The sequence below is a fragment of the Procambarus clarkii genome, chromosome 22 (assembly GCF_040958095.1).
Source record: "Procambarus clarkii isolate CNS0578487 chromosome 22, FALCON_Pclarkii_2.0, whole genome shotgun sequence".
Taxonomy (NCBI): Eukaryota; Metazoa; Arthropoda; class Malacostraca; order Decapoda; family Cambaridae; genus Procambarus; species Procambarus clarkii.
Window position 1 is genome coordinate 14,458,507 of NC_091171.1, and position 18,222 is coordinate 14,476,728.

At 39.3% G+C, this 18,222-nt stretch overlaps 1 protein-coding gene across 12 annotated transcripts in view; it reads left to right on the forward strand.

Annotated features, from left to right (window-relative positions):
* Positions 1-18,222, forward strand: part of LOC123757546 (F-BAR domain only protein 2) — a 375,820-nt gene that overhangs the window by 186,829 nt on the left and 170,769 nt on the right. For 8 of the 12 annotated variants that reach the window (XR_011229388.1, XR_011229387.1, XM_069329477.1 and 5 more), the window contains exon 11: positions 13,834-13,902. The exons of the other annotated variants lie outside the window; for them this stretch is intronic. Coding sequence is in view for 6 of the 8 variants with exons in the window: in XM_069329477.1 (XP_069185578.1) it covers positions 13,834-13,902 (69 nt within the window). In the remaining 2 variants the exon portion in view is untranslated. The remainder of the gene's footprint in view (positions 1-13,833; positions 13,903-18,222) is intronic. 12 annotated transcript variants of the gene reach the window in all.

An 18,222-nucleotide genomic window follows, 5' to 3' on the forward strand; every position in this document is an offset into this window, starting at 1 on the left:
TCAAAAAACTGGAAAAGGTGCAAAGACATGCTACTAAGTGGCTCCCAGAACTGAAGGGCAAGAGCTACGAGGAGAGGTTAGAAGCATTAAATATGCCAAAACTAGAAGACAGAAGAAAAAGAGGTGATATGATCACTACATACAAAATAGTAACAGGAATTGATAAAATCGACAGGGAAGACTTCCTGAGACCTGGAATTTCAAGAACAAGAGGTCATAGATTTAAACTAGCTAAACACAGATGCCGAAGAAATATAAGAAAATTCACCTTCGCAAATAGAGTGGTAGACGGTTGGAACAAGTTAAGTGAGAAGGTGGTGGAGGCCAAGACCGTCAGTAGTTTCAAAGCGTTATATGACAAAGAGTGCTGGGAAGACGGGACACCACGAGCGTAGCTCTCATCCTGTAACTACACTTAGGTAATTACAGAGAAAAATAAAGAGACCGAGCATCAGATTATCATCCAAAGGGAAGGTGGGAATGTTACATTGGAAGGAAATGCCTCCGTACCTGAAACATTTGCAGTCATACTGAAAAAGAGCTCAGAAGCTATGGACACAGTGAGGGAGGTAGCCATGCAAGCAGCCACCTCACAGGAAGCAGCAAGGTGCACCACTCAGCTGCTGGAGAGAAAAAGATCAGTGGTAGTTGTAGGCATCAAAGAACAGGAAGAATCCAACAGGCAAGAATGGAATAGCAAGGACAGAGAGGCAGTACAGGGGCTACTGAAGGGGTTACAGATGGAAGGGGCTGAACGAAACATTGAGAAGGTTTTCAGGTTGGGCTGGTACAACAAGGACAGAAACCGACTTGTAAAGGTGGTGTTTACAAACGAAACCACGAAGGAGGATATTCTCGAAAGGAAGAGTCGACTGCAGCATGTGGAGAGATACAAGAAAGTATTCCTGCAGAGGGACAGGACGAAGGAGGAGAGAGCCAGGGCAGCAGAGGAAAGGAGGAAGTGCAGGGAGAGAGGAGCAAATCAGGAAATCACAGCCCCCAACACAACAGTCCTAGAGACAAGAGGCGAACCCAAAACCAGCATCCTAGCAACACCAGAGGGGAGGGCAACACCACCACCCCCCTCTGCATAGAAACCCCCCCTTCCCCTCACCCTACCTGCCCCCACCCAACCCTCCCTCCCCCCCCCCACCCCATTCTTACCCTGTCATCCCTTCCCCATTCACATCATGTCCCCCCTCCCACCTTCCCCCCCCCCCCGTTCCCCCTTCCCCCTTCATCCCATACCCTCCTCCCCCCTCACCCCGTATCCTCCATGTCCCCCCTATCTCCTTAACCCACACCCTACTTGTCCCCCCTTCCCTGAAACCCCCACCCCTCACCCCAAACTCCTCTGAGACCCTGCAAACCACCTCACAGATCATCTCACCCACTGAAAAGCTTCCCACACCAGCAGAATGCTCGCCAAGAAAGGGACAAGAAAATGAACTGAAGAAAGCGAGCTTCAAGGCAATGTACACTAACATAGATGGAATTACAATTAAAACAAATGAACTCGGAGAATGGGCACTAGAAGAAAACCCAGACAGAATAGCACTCACAGAAACAAAGCTAACAAACACCATAACAAACGCAGTGTTTCCACAGGGCTACTATGTAGTGAGGAAAGAGAGAGAAGGGAGAGGAGGAGGTGGTGTAGCTTTGCTACTAAGAGAAGGTTGGAGTTTCAAAGAGATGGTAATTCAGAACTGTGAAGGTTTCAGTGACTACATATCAGGCACCATAGCAACAGGAGGACAGAAAATTATAGTAGTAGTCATATATAACCCCCCACCGAATGTCAGAAGACCCAGACAGGAATATGATAGAAACAACTTGGCCACCATCAATATAATAGAGAGAGCAGCTTCTGTGGCTAGCAGGAACGGATCCAGGCTACTAATCTTGGAAGACTTCAACCATGAAAAGATAGATTGGGGGAACAGAGACCCACATGGAGGCCCAGACACATGGAGAGCTAAACTGCTGGATGTGGCAACAAGAAACTTTTTAAGTCAACACGTCAAGGGACCGACAAGAACGAGAGGAGGGGATGAACCAGCCTTGCTTGATCTGATATTTACCCTAAATGAGTCGGATATAAGGGAAGTTAAATTGGAAGCCCCCTTGGGAATGAGTGATCATAGTGTATTGAGCTTTGAGTACCTGGTTGAGCTAGGAATTATCACCCCCAAAAAAGAACTGGGAAACAAAGGGCTGGCGTACCGAAAGGGAAACTATGAGGAGATGAATAAATTCCTATGGGATATACATTGGGACACAGAACTCGGAACCAAGTCCGTACAAGACATGATGGACTATGTCACCCAAAAATGTCAGGAGGCTGTAAGCAGGTTTGTCCCAGCCCAACAGGAAAAAACAGAGAAGCAAAGGAAGAATCCGTGGTTTAATAGGGAATGTATGAAAGCAAAGGAGCTGAACAAAAGGGCATGGAGGAACTTCCGTAATAACAGAACACCAGAAAGTAGAGAGAGATACCAGAGAACCAGGAACGAGTATGTTAGTGTGAGAAGAGCAGCTGAGAAAAGGTATGAAAATGATATAGCTAATAAAGCCAAGACCGAACCAAAGCTACTACACAGTCACATCAGGAGGAAGACAACAGTGAAGGAACAGGTGATGAAACTTAGGGTGGGTGAGGACAGGTACACAGAGAATGACAAAGAGGTGTGTGAAGAACTCAACAAAAGGTTCCAGGAGGTCTTTACAATAGAACAGGGAGAAGTCACGGTGCTAGGAGAGGTGGCAGCAAACCAGGTGACCTTGGAAAGGTTCGAAATTACAAGAGATGAGGTCAAGAAGCACCTATTGGAGCTGGATGTGAGAAAAGCTGTTGGGCCGGATGGAATCTCACCATGGGTATTGAAAGAGTGTGCAGGAGCACTTTGCTTGCCACTCTCCATAGTGTATAGTAGGTCACTGGAAACAAGACATACCAGAAGTATGGAAGACTGCTAATGTAGTACCAATATTTAAAAAGGGTGACAGACAAGAGGCACTGAACTACAGGCCAGTGTCCTTAACTTGTATACCATGCAAGGTGATGGAGAAGATTGTGAGAAAAAACCTAGTAACACATCTGGAGAGAAGAGACTTCGTGACAACCCATCAACATGGGTTCAGGGAGGGTAAATCTTGCCTTACAGGCTTGATAGAATTCTACGATCAGGTGACAAAGATTAAGCAAGAAAGAGAAGGATGGGTGGACTGCATTTTTTTGGACTGTTGGAAAGCCTTTGACACAGTACCCCATAAAAGGTTGATGCATAAGCTGGAGAAACAGGCAGGAGTAACTGGTAGGGTGCTCCAGTGGATAAGGGAGTACCTAAGCAATAGTAAGCAGAGAGTTATAGTGAGGGGTGAGACCTCAGAATGGCGTGAAGTCACCAGTGGAGTCCCACAGGGCTCTGTGCTTGGACCTATCCTGTTTCTGATATACATAAATGATCTCCCAGAGGGTATAGACTCATTCCTCTCAATGTTTGCTGATGACACCAAAATTATGAGAAGGATTAAGACAGAGGAGGACAGCTTGAGGCTTCAAGAAGACCTAGACAAGCTGCAGGAATGGTCTAACAAATGGCTGTTAGAGTTTAATCCAAGCAAATGTAATGTAATGAAGATAGGGGTAGGAAGCAGGAGATCAGATACAAGGTATTACTTGGGAGATGAAATACTTCAAGAGTCAGAGAGAGAGAAAGACCTGGGGGTTGATATCACGCCAGACCTGTCCCCTGAAGCTCATATCAAGAGGATAACATCAGCAGCATATGCCAGGTTGGCTAACATAAGAACGGCCTTTAGAAACTTGTGTAAGGAATCTTTCAGAACATTATATACCACATATGTCAGACCAATCCTGGAGTATGCGGCTCCAGCATGGAGTCCATATCTAGTCAAGCATAAGACTAAACTGGAAAAGGTTCAAAGGTTTGCCACCAGACTAGTACCCGAGCTGAGAGGTATGAGCTACGAGGAGAGACTACGGGAATTGAACCTCACTTCATTGGAAGACAGAAGAGTTAAGGGGGACATGATCACCACATTCAAGATTCTCAAGGGAATCGACAGGGTTGATAAAGACAGGCTATTTAACACAAGGGGCACACGCACTAGGGGACACAGGTGGAAACTGAGTGCCCAAATGGGCCACAGAGATATTAGAAAGAACTTTTTTAGTGTCGGAGTGGTTGACAAATGGAATGCATTAGGAAGCAATGTGGTGGAGGCTGACTCCATACACAGTTTCAAGTGTAGATATGATAGAGCCCAGTAGGCTCAGGAACCTGTACACCTGTTGATTGACGGTTGAGAGGCGGGACCAAAGAGCCAGAGCTCAACCCCCACAAGCACAACTAGGTGAGTACGCACGCACACATGCACGTACGTACGTACATACATACATACATACATACATACATACATACATACATACATACATACATACATACATACATATTTACATACATATATACATACATATATACATACATATATACTGTACATACATATATACATACATATACATATATATATACATATATATATACATATATATATACATATATATATACATATATATATACATATATATATACATATATATATACATATATATATACATACATATATATATATATATATATATATATATATATATATATATATATATATATATATATATATATATATATATATATATATATATATATATATATATATGTCGTACCTAGTAGCCAGAACGCACTTTTTGGACTACTATGCAAGGCCCGATTTGCCTAATAAGCCAAGTTTTCCTGAATTAATATGTTTTCTCTAATTTTTTTCTTATGAAATGATAAAGCTACCCATTTTATTATGTATGAGGGAAAATTTTTTTTATTGGAGTTAAAATTAACGTAGATATATGACCGAACCTAACCAACCCTACCTAACCTAACCTAACCTATCTTTATTGGTTAGGTTAGGTTAGGTAGCCGAAAACGTTAGGTTAGGTTAGGTTAGGTAGGTTAGGTAGTCGAAAAAACATTAATTCATGAAAACTAGGCTTATTAGGCAAATCGGGCCTTGCATAGTAGGCTGAGAAGTGCGTTCTGGCTACTAGGTACGACATATATATATATATATATATATATATATATATATATATATATATATATATATATATATATATATATATATATATATATATATATATATATATATATATATATATATATATAATGTCGTACCTAGTAGCCAGAACGCACTTCTCAGCCTACTATGCAAGGCCTGATTTACCTAATAAGCCAAGTTTTCATGAATTAATTGTTTTTCGACTACCTAACCTACCTAACCTAACCTAACCTACCTTTTTCGGCTACCTAACCTAACCTAACCTATAAAAATAAGTTAGGTTAGGTTAGGTAGGGTTGGTTAGGTTCGGTCATATATCTACGTTAATTTTAACTCCAATAAAAACAAATTGACCTCATACATAAAGAAATGGGTAGCTTTATCATTTCATAAGAAAAAAATTAGAGAAAATATATTAATTCAGGAAAACTTGGCTTATTAGGCAAATCGGGCCTTGCATAGTAGGCCGGGAAGTGCGTTCTGGCTACTAGGTACGACATATATATATATATATATATATATATATATATATATATATATATATATATATATATATATATATATATATATATATATATATATATATATATATATATATATATATTCATATATTCATATATTCATATTCAGTTTCAGTTTCAGTTGTGTGTTTGTAAACTAAAGTCTTTGAAAATGTAATAAGTTTTACGAGACGCGCTCAAGTGTCGCGTCAGACTAGAAATAAAAATGAATTTTGGAGAATTGATCTTTGAATTACCATCAACAGTGAAAAGAAACGTAAGAAAGATAGAGAAAATTCGTGTTAGAATTATTAATCTTACTTTTTCGGTCATATTTAATAATACATGTCTACAGGAAAGACTGCTACCAAAATATACTAATAAATATATATATATATATATATATATATATATATATATATATATATATATGTATATGTATATATATATATATATATATATATATATATATATATATATATATATATATATATATATATATATATATATATATATATAAAATTGGTTTTGCATTATACATGGTACTAGGCTTGTGTTTGGTTTGCTAGAATTATGATCACTTATATTCACTATATTGCAAATTGCATAGAAACTTTCTCTCCCCCTCTCCATGAGCAACATGATCACAATGACACATTTTGTTTAGAAATGCCTTGTAGTAGCAAATATGTTTTAACTAGCACCTCAGAGAATTAATAAATGCAGCATATTTCAACTTTGACAAAATTGTCACCACACATCCTCATCTGGATGAAACACAAGTGTGTTTCATCTTCCGTTGTATGTTATTGAGGATTTAACAATTGATAAAACCCACTAACACTATTTTAATCAAATTTATTATCCTGTAGCTCAAAATTTGCTCCACTTAAAACATTTTTCTCTATGTTGAGCACGATGTAAATCACTTGAACCTTCACTCTCAATGATCATCTCTAGCACGATGATCAACACAAATAACACTATTACTACTTTCATCACATTAGTATGTGGAAGTAAATTAGCTTTATTTGACAACAGTTAAGCACTTTTTTCCACTACAACCACTGTCGAAGCTAGCACTATCTTTTGCCATAAACACCAACATACGGGTCACAACCAGCATGATCACCCACTTCTTTCTACAATCAACAAGATCACAATCATCATATTTTCAGCAGAATCAGATGTTGTTGGTGCCAATAATCTCCAATTGGCAACTCGAAGTGTACATGTTGTCAGTGTAATATCGAGATCAACACACCCTCATTCCTTGGTATCACTTTCTTTGATGTTTGGAACTAATTTCATATTCTGAGGGAAATATTAAAGTTAACTTTGTGTAATATATTCCTCTTCATCACTAAGATATTCCAGGTCCTTCAAAGTTCTTGCAATTATGCAGTCACTGGTCCTTAACATGGTCATACTGCGAGCTTAGTCCCAGGAAGGAAACTAAGGCTTTCAGAATTTTTTCCAGTATTACAAGTGATCAGCAGAGGTATCTAGTCATGAATGATGCCCCCCCCAGGACAGGACTTTTTAAATTAATATTATGGGGCATCTCAAATCATCTCTATGCTATTGGCACAGAACAACCAATCACTTGAGCATTGTTTAACCACTGCACTGCACAATGCCCCTTGAGGCGCTAGATCGTTGGTGCGCAAGGTGCCTCAGGGCGCTCGTAGGTATAGCATAGCATTCAAAACTCCCGCAGCTACAGAGGGTTCACATCAGCTTCCTCAGGGCTCTCCTAAACAGATGGCTTTTTTTTTAAATCGTGGGCAACATTCCTGGGTGTGAGAGCCTCAGTATTGAGTGAGCAACCAAGGCTGACGCCCACAGTATGAGCTCACAGCACTACTGTTCAGCTTGTGACCCTGTGATTATAAATGCGATTATTAATACATTATGGATCAGAATCCCTTTAGTAAAGATGTGCACAGAATGCAACAAGGAAGTAGATTACCACCAGAGTGTCCAGTGGCAACTGTGTTCAGCAGCCATACACAGTAAATGTGCCAACATGTCAAATAATACCAGGAGAATTGGTCCCAGAGACCTCTCGGTGTACTGGTTCTGCAAAAAGAATAATATTAGTATCTTGAAGATGATCGCAATTCTTGATAAAGCCCCAGCAGAGCACAGAGAATCACTTCTAACTGCCTGCACGGAAATCTCCAATGTTTTCAAACAAATTGTCAAGGACACCCAGGCAGAACCAGAATTGGAGCTACATCTCAGCACGCCAGGATCTGGATTGGCGTCGGGGCCAGATGCGAAGTTGGCGTCGGGGCCGGATGCGACATTGGTGTCGGGGCCGGATGCGATGTTGGCAGTCGGGGCCGTATGCGATGTTGGTGTCGGGGTCGGATGCGACATTGGTGTCGATGCCGGATGTGATGCTGGCGTCGGGGCCGGATGCAACGTTGGTGTCGGGGCTGGATAAGATGTTGGCATCAGGGCTGGATGCAATATTGGCGCGGGGGGCCGGATGCGACATTGGGGTCGGGCGATGTATCGGCGCCTGAACCGGGCGCGATACTGGCACCAGGGTTTTTGAAACAAACAAAACAAGGACCCAAAATCTGCTGATATTATAAATGAGGTATCTGTAAGCTCTGGATATTGGTGAGAACAAATGACTATGTAAATATGATCATCCTAGAAAGTGCAGGTCCCTACTTAGTACAGGTAAATGTACCAAAAGCTGTGATCTCTTTCACCCAGAACTTTGCAAGAACTCTTTAAATAAGAATGAATGTTTCAACACAGAATGTCCAGCTTTTCATATAAAAGGTACCAAGCGAATAAGACCAACAAACCACCTCGATGAAAGCAGCCACAACACTACCAGGATGCTTTTTTTAGCAAGAGGAGGAGGAGAAGAATGGCTAAAAATGTTCAGACTCTACCACCAACTCGGTCAAATGCTAGAGAGGACGCAAACACAGTGGCCTCCTTACCAGAGTCTCAGATATTAACACCAAGTAAAGCATCTAACACTTCCACAAACATAACATCATTTTTATTTGCTAACATCCAGGGTATAAAAACATGCAAATGTAACAAAGTACACTTTATAGATGGCCTCTTACATAAGGCAAATACAGTGTTTGCAGCCCTAACGGAAACTCACAGCAAGGACTACCATGATGGTGAAGTATGGATTTCAATCTTTTCAGATGTGACAGAAAGCACAGGCTACAGGGTGGGGTCAGCCTATACATCAAAGATACACTCATCTGCACTGAGCTGCTAAACTCCACAAATGATATGGTAGAAGTGCTGATAATCAAAATAAAAACCTTAAATGTAGCTATTGTCCTTGTATACAAGTCACCAGAGGCAAATCATCAGCAGTTTAAAGACCAACTAATGAAAATAGAACACTGCTTAGAAAACCTCACAAATGCAGCCCCAAACTTCATCCTGCTTGGGGACTTAAACCTACGGCACCTGAAGTGGAAGGCCATTGCTGATACAGTTGTATCAGAGAGAATTCCAGGAAGTAGCCTAAATGAACAGTCACATGCAAATGACCTGTAACGGATGTGCGACAGATTTGCCTTAAACCAGCAAATAATAGAACCAACTAGGAAGGAGAACACGCTGGACCTTATTTTCACTAGTAATGATGAATTGATCAGGAACATAATGATAACAAGTACCTGTTACTCAGATCACAACTTGAAATTCTAACAAGCATGGGGAATAGACCTTCAAAACCAGTCCCGATTCCCAGTGAAGGAGATTTCAGCAAATTCAACTTCAATAATAAACAGATAAACTGGGAGCAATTAAACCAAGACTTCATAGAAATAAGCTGCGAAGAACAGCTAGAAAATGCAAACCTGAACCAGTGCCTGGAAAAAATAAGCTCAGTAGCACTAGAAATATGCTCAAACCGCATCCCCCTAAGAAAAAAGAAGAAGAGATGCAGGAACGGGAATGTCGTTCCCTCTATAGGTGTGAAGAAAACGAATCTCGGAACAACTTGAGAATTGCACCCTATCTCAAGAACGGCAAAGAAGGTTAGGTAGAGAAATAGAAACACTTGAACTAAAGCTATAAGAATCATACAAAACCCAGGAGAGGCAAAGAGAGCAAATGGTCATCAGTGAAATAGAGAGAAATTCGAAATATTTCTTCTATGCAAAATCAAGATAAAAAACCATATCTAGTATATACCAAAGGATACCTGATCAACCAGGCTGTGACTCAAACTCTGTGACTCAACCAGGCTGTGACTCAAACTCTGTGACTCAAACTCTGTGCCTCAACCAGGCTGTGACTCAAACTCTGTGACTCAACCAGGCTGTGACTGTTGGCTCGCAGCCGCGTCCAACAGCCTGGTTGACCAATCTAGCAATGAGGAGGCCTGGTCAACGACCGGGCCGCAAGGTCGCTGAGCCCCGGAATCACCTCAAGGTAACCTCAAGGTAGTATCGGGCCCCTGTGAAAGGGAGATAGAACTTTCACTGATGACAACAAAGAAATGAGCGAAATACTGAGGAATCAGTACGACTGTTTTCAGCGAGCCACTAAACACACTGAAGATTGATAACCCAAATGAATTTTTCATGGATATGATACCAACATCAAATCATATATCAGATGTCACCCTATCTTCTGGATTTTGAAGAAGCCATAGACAGCATGCCTATGCACTCTGCACCAGGCCCTGATTCTTGGAACTCTATGTTCATCAAGAACTATAAAAAAACAGTATCGCAGGCCCTTCACATTCTTTAAAGACAAAGCCTAGATACTGGCATTATCCTTGACATGCTAAAAACAGCAGAGATAGCACCACTCAATAAAGGAGGAAATAAGGCAGAGACAAAAAATTACAGACCGATAGCACTAACATTGCACATCATAAAAAAATTTGAGAGAGTGCTAAGAAGTAAGATCTCAAAATACATGGACTCACAGCATCTCCATAACCCCGGACAACATGGTTTCAGAACAGGGCGCTCTTGCCTATCACAGTTGCTGGACCACTATGACATGGCACTAGATGCCATGGAAGACAAAGAAAACACTGAGTAATTTACACAGGTTTTGCAAAGCCTTTGACAAATGTGACCATGGTGTTATTGCACATAAAATGCGTTCAAAAGGAATTACCGGACAAATAGGCAGATGGATCTACAATTTCCTGACTAATAGAACCCAATGTGTAATAGTCAACAAAATCAAATCCGGTCCATCAACTGTAAAGAGCTCAGTCCCCCAGGGTACTGTGCTTGCTCCAGTACTTTTTCTCATCCACATTTCGGACATAGATAAGGACACAACCTATAATACTGTATCATCTTTTGCAGATGACACGAGGATTTTTATGAGAGTAGACAACATAGACGACACGGCAAACCTCCAATCAGATGTAAATCAGGCCTTTCTATGGGTTACAGAAAATAATATGGTGTTTGATGAAGATAAGTTCCAGCTCATGCGCTATGGAAAAAAGGAAAATATAAAAACAGAAACCACATACAAAATGCAGTCAAATCATAACATAGAACAAAAAGGCAGTGTAAAGGATTTGGGTGTGTGCTCAAGTCGGAAGACCTTACATTTAAAGAACACAATAAAGTAGCCGTCACAACTGGAAGAAAAATGACTGGTTGGATAACACGAACCTTTCACACTAGAGATGCTATACCAATGATGATACTTTTCAAGATGCTAGTGCTCTCTAGGGTGGAATACTGCTGCTCAATGACAGCCCCTTTCAGAGCTGGAGAAATTGCTGACCTGGAGAGCGTGCAGAGATCCTTTACTACTAGAATCCACTCAGTAAAGCATCTAAACTACTGGGACCAACTAAAGAGCCTAAATCTATTCTCTTGAGCGCAGGTGGGAGAGATACATAATAATTTACGCTTGGAAAATAGTAGAGGGGCTGGTCCCAAACCTGCACACAGAAATAACATCACATGAGACCACAAGGCATGGCAGGATGTGCAGAATACTCCCCCCCCCCCTCCATTAAAAAGCAGAGGTGCAACAGGTACTCTGAGAGAGAACTCTTATCAACATCAGAAGCCCAGAGACTGTTCATCACGCTTCCACTACACAAAAGGGGCATAACTGGCTGACCCCTCACAGTGTTCAGGAGAGAACTTGACAAACACCTCCAAAGGATACCTGAACAACCAGGCTGTGACTCATACATCAGGCTGCGAGCAGCCACGTCCAACAGCCTGGTTGACCAGTCCAGCAACGAGGAGGCCTGGTCGACGACCGGGCCGCGGAGTCGCTGAGCCCCGAAATCACCTCAAGATAACAAGTTAAGGTAAGAGCATTGCCTAATAATGTCAAAATATGTATGTAACTGGTATTATTTAGCCATGATAGTATTACAGAAGAGCTTGACTGTGATAAAGACTGTGTGCAATGTTCAGATATCAGTGAATCAATGTTGTTCAAGATGTTCACATCGCTAGCCACAACACACTGCCATTGTTTCGTCCATCTAGGAATTTTTAAGCAACTTCTTATGTTCCTTTACAAAATAAACTTGTGGTAAATTATTCATGTACAGGATTTAATGACCAGGATTCTGATAATAGAAGAATTGTGGTGGTAATTAGCACTGTGCGTAGTATGGTGGGAGGAGTAATCTTTGTGAGGGAGGGAGGGAGGGAGGGAGAGGTGGCGTTGTCTGCTGACTCTGTGTGGTAACCTGGTATTGTCTGGACTCACCATACCAGCTTATTGGTTCGCTATGGTGCATACAAATGTAGATACTATATACAATGTGTATATAATGTGTAATAACAGCGAAAAGAGTATGTTGGGAGGAGCCATTTTGGTGAGGGAGTTGACGTCGTCTCATAGCATTGTCTGCTAGCTGGTGTGTAACTTGTCATACAGTGTATGGTGGCCGCTATGCTGTTTTGACACAACATCAGCTTAGTTGTATAGTTATGGTGAAAAAAGCATATAGATACTTGCATATAATGTGTGTAAATCGTGTAATAAAAACACAAACAGAATGGTTGGAGGTGGAATGTTGGTGAGTTAGGTGTTGAAGGAATGAGGGAAGTCTGGCTGGATGTGGAAGCCCACTCTTATTGTTTTCACTCACCATACCAACTTAGTGGTTCGTTATGGTGAACACATATAGATAGGTATATACAATATGTTTTTATAGTGTAATAACAGCAAAAACACTGATCGTAGAATATAGTATATATGTCACATATATGAGGCCCATAATTTTGAGCAGAGCGATGTTCTACACATTGAACTATATAAATTCCACAAATTACACACTTTCAAATAATATTACAGCAAAAAATCAAAGACGAAATGAATAAGAAACTTCTAAATAAATGTAAAACATTGTATTCGTGGCAACTGCTGCCCCATGGGGTGGCAGGCCCGAGTGACTGTGAGCACTCCATTGCTCAACGCCCATAATTTGCTTAACTTCCCAGCTCCATCGCGGGTAAAGTATGTTGCAAACAATATTTTTCTTTAGTTTCCCATGATCAGAGACTGCATTTTAACAACATAAGAAGATAAAATAATTTTTTGGAAAGAATTTATTTTCAACGCACTACGGGGTTGTCATATTTTAATGCAGAGCAGTGCAGTGGTTACGGGTTTATGGTGCTAGAATCTCATCCTTGTTCTTGGAAAGATGAGAAAACCGCTGGAGTCTGATCCTAGAGGCATGGGCTTGCAGTGCTAGTGTCATAAGCTGGGAGCTACTGAGGTGCCTCACAGTGGCGTTTCATTACATTCAACAATCTATTTTTTACTGCTGTGTCATAATTAGACTTTTGAATTTAGAATACTGAACATGAAAGTTGCATGTGATAATGTAGGCATATGCTTAAAACTGTATTATTTCTAAATGTACTAAAGCCAAAGTTTTGTTTATATTAACAGTGAACAATTTTAAAGAAAAGATTTGTGATTAGCTAAGTTAATATGCATTATAAATAAAAGGTGAGTAATAGAGGCAGAAAAGATTAGTGTGTAAACTCCATAAAGAGAGTTATAGATACTATACGAAAGTAAAAAATAATAATATTGATAAGTTAATATTGGCTTTAGCATGGACTTTTTGTGAATATAATGAGTTTTAATAAGAGATGGCATGATCAAAGAAAAGATCATTTATGTTGGAAGTAATGTAGTTAGATAATGGCATTAATGGTTGACCTCCAACTAGCCTCGTGTGCCTCCACGCCAGATAAACTCGGATGGAAAGATCAAGATCAGATACCTAACATTGCAGAAGGTAATATATATTGTGCATGACTGCTGTGCCTGATATCTATGCCTCAGCGACTGCTGTATGCTGTAGTTCAGGTCTGCTCTTGCTTGACCTCATTACCGACTCAAGTGCTCAGTTATGTTTCAGAGTTTATCAAATGTCTACATATAATACTGTTATTGTATGTTATTACAAAAAAATTGTGAAAGCCATTTAGTAATATTGCTGAAGTGACATTTTTTCTTAATGCGTTCATGGATTTATTATTATAAAAGTACAGTGAACACATTTAATGAGAATTATATTCTTAGTGACATGTAGTGCTGTTAAGCTTTTTTAGTGTATTAAACTAAACTAAATGAGAGCCTTGAGACAGACAGGATTTATGAATCAGTTGTCTGGATAAATATATTTTATTTTGTTTGCATCCGTAATGTACCATATCAAATTTTTAGTTCGGATTAAAGCTCAGCAATAAAATACAGTACATGTATATATGAGAAACAAAGCTTGCTAAATTGGCTTCCATATTTACTGACTTGCTGTATTTGTTCCATATATTATTGGTAGCATTCAGCCTACATAAAAATATTCTCATCATGCCTGATAGTTAATGTTTTCTTGAACAATTAAGCAACGTTAAAATGCAATTGACATTTTCAAGCCTATCATACAGTATATATTTATGTACATCACTTCCAGAGTTTTATGTAACTTATGTGTTCTATTTTTAGTTGTTTCTTCCCTACAAGAAATTATGCAAGTGTATATTTTGCACGTCGCTTTCTTATTCTAGCATTTACAACAAAACGTAATACAGGGCTGTAAGTGCTACTCTGTTTGGAAATTACTCAATATTTTCTGAGACACGCGCACACTGATAAAATCATCCAGATCTGCAAGATTAATGCAATTAATTATATATATATATATATATATATTATTATATATATATATATATATATATATATATATATATATATATATATATATATATATATATATATATATATATATATATATATATATATATATATATATATATATATATATATATATATATTGTGTGTGTGTGTGTCGTACCTAGTAGCCAGAACGCACTTCTCAGACTACTATGCAAGGCCCGATTTGCCTAATAAGCCAAGTTTTCATGAAATAATATTTTTTCGACAACCTAACCTACCTAACCTGACTTTTTCGGCTACCTAACCTAACCTGACCTATAAAGATAGGTTAGGTTAGGTTAGGTTCGGTCATATATCTACGTTAATTTTAACTCCAATTAAAAAAAATTGACCTCATACATAATGAAATGGGCAGCTTTATCATTTCATAAGAAAAAAATTAGAGAAAATATATTAATTCAGGAAAACTTGGCTTATTAGGCAAATCGGGCCTTGCATAGTAGGCTGAGAAGTGCGTTCTGGCTACTAGGTACGACATATATATATATATATATATATATATATATATATATATATATATATATATATATATATATATATATATATATATATATATATATATATATATATATATATATATATATATATATATATATATATATATTATTTATTTATATTGATATTGTTAATGCTTCATTGCTTAATAAGCCCTAAGAAAATTACAAATGTAATATTGTTATAGAGCAGTCTTTGTGGGGTAATAGTAGAGTATTGTATTTCACAATCAGAAATTCTATACAGTAGTAAAGTTAAAGAACAATGCACAAATTTAGAGCTTGGGTACAGTATTTATCACGTTTAACATTTTTGGTTCCTCAACTTCTCTCTTAATAATTCTACTCTAATTTAGTACAGTAATGTAATTAGTTATTTATAATATGGGGATGTTTTATAGTTTTATCATGTAATTTTCCATCTGTTTCTGTTTAATATCAAAAGAATGTTTCTTTGTTTTATCTTGAAATTTTAAAAACTTATCCATAATAACAAAAGTAAGTTTCCTATTTGAATTAGGCTGAGAAGACCTCGGTGGCTATTTTTATAATAAACTTTGGTAGGTGGTATGAGTTACGAGAATTACGAGAACTTTCAAATCCAGGGATCCCATCACAATGGTTGTACTCTTCAAGTCTCTTGTGTTGTCCCATCTCGAGTACTGCTCAGTACTCAAGTCCCCCTTCAGAGCAGGGGAGATTGCTGAAATAGAGGGAATACAGAGAACATATACGGCACGCATAGACGAGATAAAACACCTAAATTATTGGGATTGTCTCAAAGCTCTCCAAATGTACTCTCTAGAAAGGAGACGAGAGAGATACCAAATAATATACACATGGAAAATACTGGAAGGGCCAGGTCCCAAATCTACACAGTAAAATAACAACATACTGGAGTGAACGATATGGAAAAAAATGCAAGGTTGAACCAGTGAAGAGCAGAGGTGCCATAGGCACAATCAGAGAACACTGTATAAACATCAGAGGTCCGCGGTTGTTCAACGTCCTCCCTGCGACTATAAGAAATATTGCCGGAACAACCGTGGACATCTTCAAGAGAAAACTGGACTGTTTTCTAAGAGACGTTCCGGATCAGCCGGGCTGTGGAGGGTATGTGGGCCTGCGGGCTGCTCCAAGCAACAGCCTGTTGGACCAAACTCTCACAAGTCGAGCCTGGCCTCGGGCCGGGCTTGGGGAGTAGAAGAACTCCCAGAACCCCATCAAGCAGGTATCAAGCAGGAGTGATGTGAAAACAAATAAGCATAACTATACCAAACATTCCATGATGCTCATCCTTCAGATGCGAAGATGACTTCAGTATACAGTGGCCCCTCCATTTACGAATTTGATCCATTACCAGACAGTTTGTAACCCGAAAATTCTCAACCCGAAATGAATTTCCCCAAAGGAAAAAATGTAAATTGAATTAATCTGTTCTACACTCCAAAAAGTATTAACTTCAAAATACATTTCATACCTAATTCACACAAATATTTAGTTCTATAGTATGTACAAGTTATAGCTTACCTTTATTGATGACTCTTGTTGGTGTATAGAAGACGGTGAGGAGGGGGGCTGGAGGAGAGGTGTTAATGTTTGGAAGGGGAGTCCCCCTTCCATTATAACATTAGGCAGTTTTGACTTCTCAGGGGTACTCTCTCTCTCCTACATTTTACCTGTATACCACTAAGACTTGCTTGTGGCTCACTGCTTGTTTTTCTCACTAAAAACTTTTCCATAGAGACTTGTTTTTCCCTACGTTGTAACTCTTGTCTGTAGTGAAGCATCACAGTGTCATTAAATAAGTTAAGGCAACTACCTACTACAGCATGCTGTGGGTGAGTCGTTTCAACAAAAGTTTGCATTTCTTCCCACAGTCTACACCACTTTTTAATTGTTGAGGAAGGGACATTCTGTATTGCCGCCGCCGCCTCCTCTGAAAACATTTTCTCAGCTGTCTCTTGTTGCTGCTCCTTGTAAAGGACTTGAGTTCTTCGGTGGTCAGTTCTTCGCTGTGTTCCTCCACTAGCTCCAAGCCCAATTTCCGGCCCAGAGTAACAATTTCCTCAACAATAAGCACCTCAGGTTCAGGCTCAAATCCCCTCAAAGTCTAGTTCTGAAACAGTCAGGCCACAATTTTCTCCAGCCAGAGATCAAGTTTCTTTGAGTCACTTCTTGCCAGGCTTTGTCAACGAGTTTTAAAGCACTACAAATGTTAAAATGGTTTTTCCAGAACTCTTTGAGGGGGAGGTTTGTGGAATCAGTTACTTTGAAACATTTCTGGAAAAGTGCCATTTCATAAAGTTTCATAAAATTGGATATGATTTTCTGGTCCATAGGCTGAATTTGAGGAGTGGTGTTGGGAAGAAGGAACTTTATTTTAACAAAACTAAATTTATCGAACAATGCATCCTCCAAGCCTGGAGGATGAGCAGGAGCATTGTCGAGGAGAAGCACGGCCTTGAGTGGCAAACTTTTCTCTTGCAGATATTTTTGATGGAAGGGCAAACCATTACATTTACCCACTTGGTAAAAAATTGCCTTTTCACCCCATGCCTTACTTTTAGCCCTCCACATCACAAACATTTGGCTTTTCTGCACATTATAATTTTTGAAAACCTTTGAATTTTCAGAATGATATACAAGCAAGGGTTTAATTTTCAAATCGCCACTCGTATTACCACACAGCACAAGAGTTAGCCCATCTTTCATAGGTGTGGGGAAAACTTGACTCATGTAAATCATTTAAATTTATACTATTTTTGATAGCTACGAAGGACCACCACTTTTTGTGAAAAAGTGGAAAACTAGGTAGAGCAAGTGGTCCCCTCTCAGCCCGGGATAACCATCTCCTTGAAACTCCACTCCTTTCTTATTAGTAG